This window comes from Cottoperca gobio, chromosome 5 (genome assembly GCF_900634415.1).
Source record: "Cottoperca gobio chromosome 5, fCotGob3.1, whole genome shotgun sequence".
NCBI classification, from domain to species: Eukaryota; Metazoa; Chordata; class Actinopteri; order Perciformes; family Bovichtidae; genus Cottoperca; species Cottoperca gobio.
In genome coordinates this window covers 6,261,175-6,276,161 of record NC_041359.1, presented here as the reverse complement: position 1 = coordinate 6,276,161, position 14,987 = coordinate 6,261,175, and the positions used below count along the sequence as shown (strand labels likewise).

General features: G+C 41.9%; 1 protein-coding gene across 1 annotated transcript in view; it reads right to left on the bottom strand.

The window, feature by feature from the left end:
- The window catches only part of itpr1b (inositol 1,4,5-trisphosphate receptor, type 1b), a 68,451-nt gene that overhangs the window by 22,663 nt on the left and 30,801 nt on the right, over positions 1–14,987 (bottom strand). The window contains exons 25-34 of the mRNA XM_029432751.1: positions 14,816–14,948; positions 8,235–8,449; positions 5,547–5,730; positions 4,562–4,824; positions 3,716–3,916; positions 2,149–2,259; positions 1,963–2,058; positions 1,757–1,891; positions 1,166–1,273; positions 24–255 (exon numbers count right to left, since the gene is read on the bottom strand). Of these exons, the coding sequence (XP_029288611.1) occupies positions 24–255; positions 1,166–1,273; positions 1,757–1,891; positions 1,963–2,058; positions 2,149–2,259; positions 3,716–3,916; positions 4,562–4,824; positions 5,547–5,730; positions 8,235–8,449; positions 14,816–14,948 (1,678 nt within the window). The remainder of the gene's footprint in view (positions 1–23; positions 256–1,165; positions 1,274–1,756; positions 1,892–1,962; positions 2,059–2,148; positions 2,260–3,715; positions 3,917–4,561; positions 4,825–5,546; positions 5,731–8,234; positions 8,450–14,815; positions 14,949–14,987) is intronic.

Below are 14,987 nucleotides of genomic sequence, written 5' to 3'. Positions count from 1 at the left end.
AAAGAGTGGAGGAAAAGACTCACAGGGAACCGTGTTTGTGTCACCAGTAGCCTCTTGGGTACCTCGCAGCTTCTTCTGCCAATTCATCTCATTGAAGAGGTCCTCGGAGCGCAGGAAAAAGTCATTGATCTTACTGCCTTGCTCATCGCGCTCCGTGCTGTAGTAGACGCGCAGCTTGGACTCTTGGGTGAGGAACTCGCAGATGTTGGGCACAGGGAAGACTATCTGCTCCATGGTGCGATCCAGCCGTACAATCTGGACACGACCGCAGAAGCAGCCACCAATCACACACTCAGTCACAGAAAGGCTAGATCACGTACAGTCTACTTTAAAGCCACGTGTTTACATGTCATTCAAGTGGTCCGGCAGATTATTATCACAAACTTTACTTAATGTACTGTACTGCAATACAAATCAAAGGGTTGTTTCCTTTAGATGGTGGCTGATAAACTGTACCAACAACTTAAGAACAGAACACTGTCAACAATCAGCATTCCTTCTTCGCAGGGGAAACGTGCACAAATGCCAAATGTGCTCGTCTTTCTGTCAAGGTACATGATGAGTTTCAGGCCAGGCAAAGAAAAACATCATCACATGCCTCGAGCCAATAGTGATGCCAAAACATGTTGATGTCTCATAATTCATGTCGTCATGATAGTGGACAGACAAAGCAGCCAATTTAGTTTGACTCAAGAAGTACCCTACTTTGATTATATTATTATTATGTTTAATTTTTTAACTGTGATTCTCATTGTTAAAGTGACATTGTTTTCTCTTTTCATGCACGATGTTTCTTAATAAAAATATTAAAAAATAATAAAAAGTGGTGAGAATACAGTAAATGTCTCAAGACCACAATATAAAAAATATTTACAGTAATATATATATATATATATATATATATATATATATATATATATATATATATATATGTGTGTGTGCGCGTGTGTGTGTGTGTGTGTGTGTGTGTGTGTGTGTGTGTGTGTGTGTGTGTGTGTGTATATTCCCCTGCATGATAAAATGCGTGAGAGTTGGCAGCCCTGCAAGTTAATTGTTTTTGAAATTATTTTTCAGTAAAAGTTTAAAATTAAAAATACAATGCAAAAATGGCAGCCGCAGATCCAAAATGGCAGAGTTTAGTTCAGATATGGACCAAACCACTGACCTCAATCTGAGCTGTGTGTTTGGCATAAAACTCCAGGGCCTCGTCCCCCTCTCCATATGTCCCCCCTGGCTTCAGCATAGCCTGCAGTTCCTTGTTGTGACGGGCTAACTGAAATAACAACAAACACCATAATATCAATGATAAACAGATCAACAAACTGTCATGAAGACCGCTCTTTCAGAAAGCCTTGCCTTAAATCTGTACACACGTGTTAACTTGGCATGTGCTTCCTCTCCACTTAACACACGGACACAGCACATGCTATTTATTCTTCCTTTGAATACATAATGTTCTGTCCATTCAACCACAGGGCTGCAGGGTGTGGATTGGTAGTGGGCGTTGCACAACTATAATTGTAGTTGTTCCTAAATCATGTTTTGATAAAACACTGTTCCTATTGAGCAGTGCAGAGCCTGAGGGCTGAAAAAGAGGAGATGAATGCAGAATGGCAGCGGTATCACATGTCTTGAGCAGCCACAGCAAATGACACAGTATCAGTGATGCCAGGGAAAACCCATTTACGTACTACATTGTGTGGCCATGCATGTGCTACAGCATTTGCCTGACTCCTCGCTGATTTTGGAGGCTTACTTGATGTGCCAAGATGTAGATATTATGACCGACGTTGCGTGGGGACGCCGAGTGCTCCTCCTCTCCATCTTCACCCTCCTGCGGCTCCTCCACCTCTATCTCACCCTGCATGTAGGCCTTTTTGATCACTTCCACCTGCAAGAATACAGACGGTCACAAAACACCCACGTAATACTGTGAAATGATTTGCATGATGTCACACGCACCAGCTCTTTAGGCCTCATGTTGTACAGTATCCTCTCTGCGTTCTCGCTGTCATGGCGACTCTCCATAATTGCAAGAAGAAGCTTGGATGCATTATTCTGAGGAGAGATGAGCGTATAGATAAGAGCGCAAACAGCGTGATGTTTTTATTTCCAATCCTTCTCCTCCTCTTATCAATAAGCACTCACTTTGAGCTCCAGAACCAGATCCATCCTCTTCTTGCCAAGGGGGTTGATGTCATTGAGGATGAGAGCGATGATGATGTCAATGCCATTGCATTCATGAGTGGCAATGCAGTTCTGAGGAACAAAAGAAACAGATGAAAGTGTGTACCGGAACAGGAGAGCCACCAGTTTTGAGCAGTAGCAAAATTCAATTGAACAGCGTTCCAGACTTGAATTATATGCCAAATACAATTAAATATTGATTGTACAGGCCTTTTCTCTTCAGTTTAGCATTCCGGCACTTGGTCATGTGCTGATGGAACTATGTGTGTCGCGGGAGTACAAAGCCAATACTCGTGAAACTTAACAGTTTATTTGGATAAACATGTGCCACACCCAGCATAATGGTTGGGACAAATATGTTGATACCATTTAACAAAAGATACTTAAACACAAACAAAAATAATTCCAGCCCTTGTCTCTCTTTTCTCAGTAGATATGAACAAAAGAGCTTTGTTTCGTCTGGCTGTCGCCCTTCCAGCACCGTTTGAGGGAACTGAAATCAATTCAAACAGCAACTGCATTTAGCCAGTTGCTTGTTTAGTCATGCCAGTTTCATGCTTGCCATAAAATGACCCCACGGCGGCCTGAACAGAGGATACCATCGTCATGTGAGAAGAACCACGCAATGCTAATCCGTACTAAAGAACATACACAGGCACGCTGCCCAGAGTCGGCTGCTGTTCGACTGTTGAAGAGAAGACGAGCGACTGCACGGCTTGCACAGTGATGGGCATGAAAAGAGAAATGCTCAAGACTAATTACAGGACTGCTAAAACAAAAACACCAGCACCAAAATAAAAAGGTCACTCTGACATAAGCTGAGGATAATTATCTCTGCCAGGTATAAACCTGGAAGGGATCTTGCGTTCGGTCGTGTGTGTCTGTCTGCAGGTTATCTGGCATACTGCTGGGCTGATCGGCCTAATATTTTTTGTGCACATTTATGACAGTATGCTCAGGGACCTCTCGTGTTTTGGTGATTCATAGTTCTTGAAAAACCTAATTTATTAACTGTTTTATACCATCATTGACTGCCGACTACTCAGTCCTTTTAACCGGCCTGTAGGGGCTGCAAGTGATCAACAACTGCTTCAGTAGCTGAAGGCATTTCCGGTGATCAATTAGGCCTAAAACAAGCCTTACCCAGTCTGCAGGACACATGTTGGGCTTTGTTGTGCTAAAAAAAAACACACAGAAAAGTTTGGTCTAATTTTGAACTGGAGCATCTGCAGATTAATTCCACACTGTGATCCACTAAAGTTATGCACAGTACGCGATGAATAAATCTCTGTTTTTGTTCCCTGCCATCTTGACTGTAAGGGAGCCCGGAGGGACTATTGAATGAGATTCAACTCGTTTGGGACGAGAGTGGGAGACCTGCACCCTACTGAGTGACCTTTTCTAGCTTAAAGAACTATTTGATAAGAAAACCACATTCGAGCATCTAAATAAAACAAAAAGTTACAGACAAAAAATAGTTACAGACCGAAAGTACTGTTATAACTACATCTGTGTGCGCATGCATCACCTGGTTCTCATGACAGGGGCCTTGGCAGTACTCAGTCAGGCTCTCCACAGTCTGGTTGATGAGTCCTACGTTCTTCTCATTGATGTAGAGTCCCAGCAGCCCCAGTCCGCCTGTGGTGCTGCCACAGATACAGTCCAGGAACTGAAGAGTCTCGCACACCAGATTATAGTTGTTCTTGTTATTCTGGTTGCGCAGAAAGTTCTGGAGACAGATGGAGAAAAAGATGTCATTACTATTTATATGTGATCGGTCATCCTTCAAGCTTTTACTCAAGAAATAAAAAAAAAAAATTCCAACATTTTCTGTATTTCTCTGAAGTCCTGAGGCTCATTCTACTGTTTTACGTTTAAGCATGTAAGCCTATACAGCAGCCAAACAATTACTCCATGTCTTTGGAAGGAACAGAAACATCTCAGTGAATTGATCATCTGTGCTGCATGGCTGGCAGTAAATCAATACCTTGCACCCACGCTGGGTCAGAAATGGACGAGACAGAGTGATTCAACACGGATCCAACTTTCATTTATCGAAAGGCTGCCCCCGCTTTGGGGTGCAAACTGAATCAGTGCAAGAAGGAAGTCTTCTGTCTGGGCTGCTGGCGCTAGCCATTACTTAACATCAACACACTCCTCATAGCGAAACCAGACCAAGACATACCAGATATGGAAACAGCTGCATCAGGAAGTTCTGCAAATGGTGCCTATTTTCTACACGGTTTCATTTCTGTATAACCGAGTGTGGTGATAGAAATTCAGAACACAGGTCAGGAAATGTCATGGGCGGGGCGGCGCTGGGGTTTGGGCAAAACAAAGAGCAACAAACAACAAACTGCTTGTAATGGCTGACCTGCAGTTCTCTGTTGTGGTTCTCACAGAGCAGCTGCATAAGGCGCAGGATGGGCTGCATGATGGTGATGATGACGCTCATCTCGCCTTCCTCCTGGCTCTTATCGGCAGTCGGGACAGGAGTGCCGTCGGCGGCCGCTTGGTGCTCTTCGGCCTCGGCCTCGCGGCGGTAGGTGGTGAAGGCCTTCTTGGTGACCACGGAGGCCTCCACGAGCTGCTCCTTCACCTCCTCGGTCACCACTGCCACCACCGGCACGTCTTTGACTAAACACAGGTATAGGAGAGTCAAACACAGGCCATTGGATGTAAGACACACACTATGAGACAAAGGGCCTCTGGGCACAGACATGCAAAAGGCCCCAAAACCTCTCGTACATAGGAGCAAGACTTTATAGTTGTTTAGCCTCTTTTTGTTGTGGTTTTGTGTCTTTGTAGTCATTGTGTGTCTCCCTGTGGTTGTTTTGCAGCTGGACTCTCTTTGTAATTGTTTTATGTTTCTTTGTGGTCATTTAGTGTCTGTTCCTGGTTGGTGCGTGTCTCTTTCAGTGCATTTTGCAGGTGTGGGCCAGAGGGGCCCTGACACTGAGGGTTCTGGGACTGTGCCCGGTAAGCCTGTTCAGTAATCCATCCATGAAGACAATGTTCATTTGACAAGTCACAAATTCATGCACTGTTTGGTGTAATCCTTTACATGATTAGAGACTTTTTTGAAGGGGAGGTTTTTATCACGTTACATTTATATCTCGTCAAAAGAAATAAAAGAAATAAAAGAAATAAGGCTTTATGAATAAATACTGTAGGTAATTCCTAAAAGAAACGGCAAAAGGAAATGTAAAGGATGAATACATTATTTGGCAGTTTCTGTTTTAATACGTAGGAAATAGAAGACAACAGAGGTTTATTTTGACAGTTCTGGGATCTCACATGACCCTCAAGATATACAATCCAACATTTGCAGTTGGTGACCTAAACCCCGGACCCCTCACCTTTATTGCGGGCTGGCGTGTCTTTGTCTGGCGGTTCTTCATCCTTCTTCTTGCAGCCCAGGTCACTAGTGTTGACCGTCACAGTGGCTTTGATCTCCTGCTGGGCCAACTTCATGCGCTCATAGAACACCTTGAAGAATTTTTCGGACTTGTTGTCCCCCGTTAAACGTTGGTAGAACGACCTCTGGAGATAAATAAGAAAGAAGAGCATGAGAAGCAAGTCATTTTTATTCCACTTTTTATGTTTTACACTTTTGTGTTTCTAGAAGTAGTTACTGGTCGGCTGCTCCAGATGGAGGAATTTACACTTTCTGCTCCCTTATTTGTTTACTTTTTACCTAATGTAATGCCAAAGTGCTGATTCAAGGTGGTTAGTAACAAAGTTACTTCAGAGAACAAGGTCTTTAACGTCAGAGGACATTTTTTATTTAATAACCGCCACTCCTTATCATCGTCTCGGATCTAGTTTCTCCACAGTGCTGACAGCCAGAGGTTCGGTTAGAAACAGTTACATAAGCCTCCTCTCAATGCAGAGCCTGCTGCCTGCTGCAAGGCCTCACTGTGCACACCTGATTTCACACACAGTCTGCTTTCTGCCAGCTTCTGCATAACACAGTTCTGGCACCCCGAGGACTACGCTGGGCGTAACACTTACAAACAGGCGAGCAGCAGCAAAAACAAAAAGAAAGGATTTGGGAAATTTACAAGCAGCCAAACTGAAACACATGCACAGATACACAGCTACATACCCTGCTGAAGACACTCTACTGTACATGCACACAAACAAAGGTGTGCCAAAACAACTTGTGCATGCAAACACACAGCTGTAGCTCATAGAATTTGCCTCACTTGATTAAAACTACATATGTGATTGCACAAGACCTCACTTTTCTGCTTTTATGAACTATGCGACAAAGTTTGATTCTGAACGAGTAAGAGCTTTGTGAGGTGAGCTTCTGCTGAACTACACAAGTGGAAATATTGTCTGAAAACCTGGTGTGCATGGAGCTGTTGTTTTTCTGCAACAGGCTCATATGTTCTGTCCCATTTTGCTCTCCACAATCCCTCCTTACATAAGATCTGTAATCAGCTGAGTGGTTACAGTGAGAGCACACAGCGCCTCAGCTCTAACACTGTTACATCAGACCATAGAGAGCAAAGCAGTGGAGAGAGGGAGAGAGGAAAACCCTACTCTACTTTTCAGTGCCAGAATGGCACGAAGTGAGCGTGTGGTGAGAGAGCGAGGATGGAGGCAGGGTCCGAAAATGGAAGGAGAGGTGTGTGTGTGTGTGTGTGTGTGTGTGTGTGTGTGTGTGTGTGTGTGTGTGTGTGTGGTTGGGGGCCTGTTACATAAGAATCTTTCCAGGTTTAGCTCAACTCAGATAAGTTTCTGAAAAAGGGGAAAAACATTTGGTGAAGCAACATTTAAGTGCAGTGACTTTAGCTGCATAGATAATCAATATCAAACCTATTTAGTGAGAATCTCTGCAGATCGAAACACTGACTCCAGTCCTGAGGGACGCAGAACACTTAATGCATTAAGCAAATCCCAGTTGTTGTCCTCTTCTCTACTATGTTTCTTTTTGCTTGTCTTTCAAGCTGTTAACATCATGTTGTTGACAAGATAGGCTCATTCATTGAAGGTGATCTGATTAAGAGTCAGCAGAAGACTTATGCAGCAGGCCGACTTCTCCAGACAGAGACAACAGCTTTACAAGATTACTATAATAAATAGACCTCATGACTGTGGCCATAAAAACTAAATTTCTTCATCGATATGAATTAAATCGTTTTGTCAACACTTGTCTGTCATATATGCTGTGGGCAAAAGAACCAGCATGCAACTATTGCCCTGTACGCCACCAGTCAGTAAAACTTTAATCTTTATAAAACAGATATCTGCATATGAAGGCAGAATCTAAAGGCAACGGGACAACATTTTGATATTGGAAGTGTTCTGGTTTCCATTTGTAGTCAGAGAGTCACGTTTGAGTTGCCTTTTGTTGAATGCAGGTCATCAGTCCTGCTGGAAAACAGGCCGAAATGCAATCTTGGAACCCATCCGCTATCGTCAGGCGATGATTTAGCATCTTCTACCTAACTTTGGCTTGTAGGCGGACTTCTTTATAACAATACGGTCGGAGCCGTCGTCTCTCAAATCCGACTCCATTCTCGCGTCTGAAGCAGCCAATCAGACTGTAAACAATGAGCAACGCGTGGAAAAGGTGGCGTTATTGGCCCAGATATTTCCCAGCTACACAGGAACCCCGTTACCCTAAATTGTCGTCAGACCGATAGCCGATGGGTTCTGTGATTGATTAAACTCAAGCTGGCCATCAAACCTTTTGGTAGCAATCAAAATGTGTCTGTAGCAGAGTATCAAAATGTGTCAAACACTAAATGTTGGCATGAAATGCCTCCTCAGACTGGGACTCTTGCTTGCATCTTCTTCAAAGCACAGTTTCACACAGCTTTAAATGACTATCAAACAGACTGCATTTCATTTAGTTATTGCATGGCTGCTTGTGTTTAAATTCTCAAAGGACGACCCATTTTGACTCCGATAACCATTTCAAACAATCTGTACCAAAATTAGCCCCCACTTCTCCCCATTGACTGCTGAGTCATTCTGTAAAGAGTCAGCCAATCAGCCTCAGCTTTTCCCCCTGAGGCGGCTTAGCCGTCTACGTGTCCCACTACAGAGTCATTAAGCCTCCTGGGATCTCTGCTGATCCTGCAGCTGTCAGTCATGTTCAGCACAGCAGGTTTAGGTCCACTCTCGTATTTTACAGATTCAACATGGTGGCATGCGAAGGGAGGGAGGGGGAGGGAGGCTCCTTTCTGATTATTCTGCGTTTTTTCTTTTCTCTCCTTTCCCTGGCTGTCAGCTGCCACCCCGGCTCCTGGCATCAACACGTGCCAGTTACGTAAGACCTGTTTACACCAGCAGCTCCCTCTTTCTTTTTTATCCGTCTCCCGCCTTTCCATCCCGACACCTTGGTGAGTGCCGAAGCCATCTCTGTGCTCATTGGAGGGCTTTGGCTGCGTACTCTGCCACAGCAAAGCTGGTAACCACGGAGATCTGCTCTTTGAAGCTGTACAACAAAATACGCCAGACAGGAGGCTGAACTGAAAGTGAAATGCACACATGAGTTGTGTTCCCCACATTATGTGCAGGCAACAAACTAAGCAACATTTCAAATGTATCCGGCGACTTCTTCAACAACAACAACGTAAATGTATTGATTGGACTAAAAAGCTGGACAGGGCAGGATTTAAATAATTGAACTTCTATAAACAGTTTTAAAAGGAGAACCCCCTGCTCACTCTGTAGTTAGAAGACAGCTGGTATGTTGATGATGCTCATGCCTGGAAACTCACTTTGCAAAAGCTTTTTAAAGCTTTCCAAGAGGTAGCTGTAAAGTGAACATGAACCGTGCCGAGGTGTAAATCACAGCTTGAAGGGGCTGAGGGTATCGGCGTGCCACAACAAGCCTATTGAGTAAGAGTGGTGGCACCTGTTTGGTCTTGTGACAGTTAAGGATCATGAAGACGGTGTAGACGGATGGTGGGCTGGGAGGAGCAGAGCTACACTTTTTTTTTCCTCTTACATAACACACACAAACACACACACACACACACACACACACACACACACACTCTCTCTCTAAGGGCTGTTTTTGGAATACGCTTTGTAGCCTCCAAGTATATCCAGGAGTGTGTACGTGTGTACGTGCATGTGCTAATGGGGTGCACAGATGAGTATGCAAGAGTGTAGTTTTAGGCTATGATACGGTCTGTGTGCCTCATGTCTGCTTGAGTTTCACTATTAGTGTCACAGTATGCTGCTTATCACTGAACAACAACCTGGAGGGTCTGAGCAGACGTGTCACACAAAATGTTAGCTTGTCCATGATGATACACGCAGGCTTAGGTTATATATGGGAAGTCATGTAGGTCAAACAAGTATTATATTATAATAAAAGTACATCATCGTCTGTTAAAACACATTCACCAATTATTATTTATTATTTTATTTTAAAAAGAGATAATTCACCCTAAAATGAATTTGAGTTATAACGCGAATAGCAAAATACTTTCCTTCAGTGTGTGGGCCGATGCCCAGGAAGGAATAATAATAAGAGCCTAAAGTTTAAAGCAAGTATTGCGATTGCATCAAAAGCATTTGTTGTTCACCCACTAGTGAGTGTGTATTGAAGAAGTCTTTGAGCAACATGTTTGTGGCTGTAAAGGATGTCAACAAGACAACGTAACACATTTAATTCATAGGATTTTATAACACAAGATAAATAAGAAAGGACTTGTAGCAAGAAATAATGTAACAATTTGTTACATTTAACTTTCATTAACTGAAAACACAAAGGGTTAGAGTTCTGAAACTAAAATTACCAAAATGTACAAAATGAACATCAGGCTGTATTGAAGAAGACTTGAAACTGGAGCTTGAGACAAATAAACTCATTAGAAAAACGAGGACTTCTATACAATCTGACTTCTTTTTGCAACCAGTGGAGTGGCGCTGCTGGCTGTTAGAAAGAATGCCAGTTTAAGGCAGGTTTCCGAACACGTTTGCCTCTTGATAACATTTCATTTGCCATCTGCTGCAAATATCAAATTATACAATTGTCAATTGTTATTTTTTTTCTAACAGTACTGTGTGTTGTATACTTTTCATTTCCAAAAGCAAAAGCATAATAATTAACATTATTATATTATCTGTCATGTAGTCAGCCATCATAGTAGTGAAAAAAATAATCACCGTCCTGAAGGGTATTATATTATCGGTGAAATGTTATTACAACATGTATTTTAATACGTCATTGGTTAAAACAACATTGGGTTGTATTACATTTTCTTTCAGGTTAGACGTACATTTTATTACATTTTCTTTCAGGTTAGACGTACATTTTATTACATTTTCAGGAACTTCTTACACTCACGAGTCGCTGATATTCTCCACTTAATGTTCCACTGTGGCCAGCAGATAAATATGTCTCGGGTGGGAAGCAGCCACATCAAGTCCACCTCGTGAATACATCCTGAAGCTAAACAACATCTCTCCATCCTTCTCCCTAAGGCTCGCTTTTTCCCTAAAATTTAGTTTGCTAGGCTACGACCCTCAAAAACAAATAAACAAGACTGCTTGGAGAAATCTGTGAGCATGTTTTTTTATTACGACAACAAGAACCCTTCTGTCCTAAAAAGAGGCAAGGCAGCCCATCCCTACGTAACACAGGGAAATGTGGTGCATCTGCTGATATGTTGTAAATTCACTCTGGATCATACAGGATTATTCAACAAAGCTCACTTGTCCCTGAACTAAGAAAGGAGAAAAACACCTCACTTAAATTCTGGAACAAGAAGCTTCTTTATAATTGTGTCTGTGCTGCTGTATTCTTATTACCGTAATTTCCGGACTATAAGCCGCGACTTTTTCCCCATTTTTCGACCCTGCGGCTTATATAACGTGCGGCTTATCTATGGATTTTTACAGCTAACGGCCACTAGGGGAATTCCTAAATCTATGGATTTTACAGGTTACAGTCCACCGGATGCCCGGAAAGAGCGCGCAAAAGTAGCGAGTGGTACGAGAGACAGAAGGACATTACGAGAGGGAGACAGTTTGTGAGACACCCTCATTGTGGAAAAAAAACGTAGAAATGCATATGATGCAGCTTTTAAGTTAAAGGCAGTAAATCTGGCAGTAAACGAAGGAAATAGAGCTGCTGCACGTACCCTTGGCATCGATGAGGCAATGGTGAGACGTTGGAGACGCCAGCGGGAAGAACTGTCTCAATGCAAAAAGTCAAAAAAAGCTTTCAGAGGTAACAAAAGCAGATGGCCCGAACTTGAAGACTTTCTTGAAGATTGGGTGAACACACAGAGAACAGACGGCCGAGGTGTTTCCACCGTGCAGATCCGACTGAAAGCCAAAACAGTCGCCACCGAAATGAAAATTGAAAATTTAGAGGTGGACCATCCTGGTGTTTCAGATTTATGAGGCGAAAGGGACTGTCCATCAAGGCGCGGACGACTGTGTGTCAGCAACTCCCTCCCTCCTACCAGGAAAAAATAACAAACTTTGGCGAATTCACACAAAGAAAGATAAAGGAATATTCCATCGGACCGGACCAGATCATAAATATGGATGAAGTGCCTTTGACGTTTGACCTGCCTCTCACTAGGACTGTTAACAAGAAAGGTGAGTCGTCCATCACGTTGAGAACCACTGGCCACGAGAGAACGAATTTCACTTGTGTTCTTGGCTGCACAGCATCTGGATTAAAGCTTCCGCCAATGGTGATTTTTAAGCGGATTACAATGCCAAAAGAAAAGATCCCAAACGGCATATCCTTTAAAGTTAACAAGAAAGGGTGGATGCTGGAAAGCGTAATGAAGGAGTGGCTGAATGAGTGCTACGTCAAGCGCCCTGGAGGATACTTTCGCCAAGAAAAAGCTTTGCTCGTTTTGGACAGCATGAGGGCCCATATAACGGATTCAGTTAAAGCAGCCATCAAGCGCACAAACTCCATTCCAGTTGTGATTCCTGGGGGCACAACGAAGCATCTGCAGCCACACGACATCAGTGTCAATCGTGCGTTCAAAGTGGCACTACGCGCTCAGTGGGAGGCGTGGATGACTAGTGGCGATAAATCATTCACCAAAACTGGTCGCATGCGAAAAGCAACTTTCGCTCAAGTTTGCGAGTGGATCCTGACAGCGTGGAAGAGTGTTAAAACATCCACGATCACCAACGGGTTCCGAAAGGCTGGAATGCTGCGTGATGAAGAGGAGGACGCCGCCACAGCTGAGGCATTTCAGAGGCTGTTCGATTCCGACAGTAACGAAGAGGAGTTCGTTGGTTTTGAGAGCGACATCGAAAGAGAGAGGAGAGTGGCTGACGAAGCCACCCTGAGCCTGTTCGTTTCCGACACTGAAGATGAGGACTTTGGTGGTTTTAGTACGCAGGAAGAAGACGAAGATGAGAATTAATGAATCCCCTCTGTGCACGAACCCTTACATATGTTAATAAAATATTAAAAAAACCTGCGGCTTATAGTCCAGTGCGTCTTATATATGTACAAATTAGTCAATTTAAGCGGCTGCGGTTTATAGTCCAGTGCGGCTTATAGTCCGAAAATTACGGTAAGTACCCTTTGAGGATATTCTCTAACAGCACAGGAAAAGTAGGAAAACTGCCTCGTTACAGCTCGAAATTCTGACATTTACTGTCGATTATCTCCAATTTATGCAAATGACATCGGTTTATTTTCAAATACAATAACTTCAGGGTTTCCCAAACCGGGCCTAAATTGACTCCCCACTGGTCATAAGCATCTTTTTCCAAAGTATGTGTGGGTTGTGTGTGTAACACCAGAGAGTTCAGTTGAGAGAGAGAGAGAGAGAGAGAGAGAGAGAGAGAGAGAGAGAGAGAGAGAGAGAGAGAGAGAGAGAGAGAGAGAGAGAGAGAGAGAGAGAGAGAGAGAGAGAGAGAGAGAGAGAGAGAGAGAGAGAGAGGAGAGAGAGAGAGAGGAGAGAGAGAGAGAGAGAGAGAGAGAGAGAGAGAGACACAAATAGACTCCTATATATATATACACATATAAATATATATGTTGTGTATATATAGATGTAAGATATATATATAATACACATAATATATATAGTATATGTGTATATATATATATATATATAATATATATACACCTACATACATATATATACATACATACATACATATATACATATTATTACAGATATATATATACAACACAATATAGATATAGATATATGTATAATCATATACCACACATAATATATAAAGATATAATAGTATAATAGTATATTATATATACAACATATATAGTATGATACAATATATATAATATGGTATATATAAGTATACTACATTATATATACTAGATGAGAGAGATATATGGGGAGAGTATATATAATAGATATATAGTATATATACATAATATATATAATATTATATATTACACATACATAGAATATATATACAGAATAGATATACATATATAATATATATATAAAATGTATATTATATACACACACATACATATATATATCATAGATGTATATATACAAATAGTATATATATATATATACACATATATATATATATATATATAATGATATGTAGTATATAAGAATATCATATAAGAGGAGAGAGAAGAGAGAGAGAGAGAGTGAGAGAGAGAGAGAGAGGGGGAAAGGAGATGAGAGAGAGAGAGAAGAGAATGAGAGAGAGAGAGAGAGAGAGAGAGAGAGAGGAGGAAGAGAGAGACAGAGAGAAAGAGAGAGACAGAAAAGAAGAGAGAGGGGGGGGGGGGGGGAGAGGAAGAGAGAGAGAGGAGAGGGAGAGAGAGAGAGAGAGAAGGAGAGAGAGGGAGAGAGAGAGACACAGACAGACAGAGAGAGACAGACGAAGACGAACAGAGAAGAGAGGAGGAAGAAAAGACAGAGAGAGAGAGAGAGATAAGAGGAGAGAGAGAGAGAGAGAGAGAGACGAGAGAGAGACACAGCGAGAGAGAGAGACCACAGAGAGAGAGAAGAGACGAGAGAGAGAAGAGAGGAGAAACGAGAGAGACAGAGAGAGAGAGAGGGATGAGAGACACAAGAGAGAGAGAGACACACAGAGAGAGAGAGACACACATGGAGAGAGAGACTCACACACACAGAGACGAGATGAGATAGACTACTAGAGAGACGAGAGAGAGAGATAGTCAGAGATAGAGAGAAGAGAAGAGAGAGACAGAGAGATAGTATAATAGATATAGATATGAAGATATACAGATAGAGATAGAAAAGATACACACAGACAGACAGATATGACACACACACACACATACTATATACATATATATACAATATATATATATATTATACATATATATACATGACATATATATATATATATGTGTGTGGTGGTGTATGTATGTATGTTGTGTGTGTGTATGTATGTATGTATGTGTGTATGTATGTATGTATGTGTATACACATATATATTATATAATATATATATATATATATATATATATATATATATATATAGATATATATATATATATATATATATATATATATATATATATATATATATATATATATATATATAATGCAATGCAATGCACTTGTTATTTATGTTGTTAATTACACCTGTGTTTTACCGCTACGACAAGCCACAATGTCTGTTGTATAAAAGTCTATAAAATCTACTAGCATCTTACCTGGCATCTGACCTGCGACATTATTGGTTCCGTTGGCAGTGTTTTCTGATTGGGCGTTGTTCTCATCAAACTCACGTTTGAAAATACAAAGCAGGCAGGAGATCCTGTAGTCCAGCCGTTCATTCAAAATGAACTGAAGGAAAGGGGGAAAAGTTACACGATACATATAAAT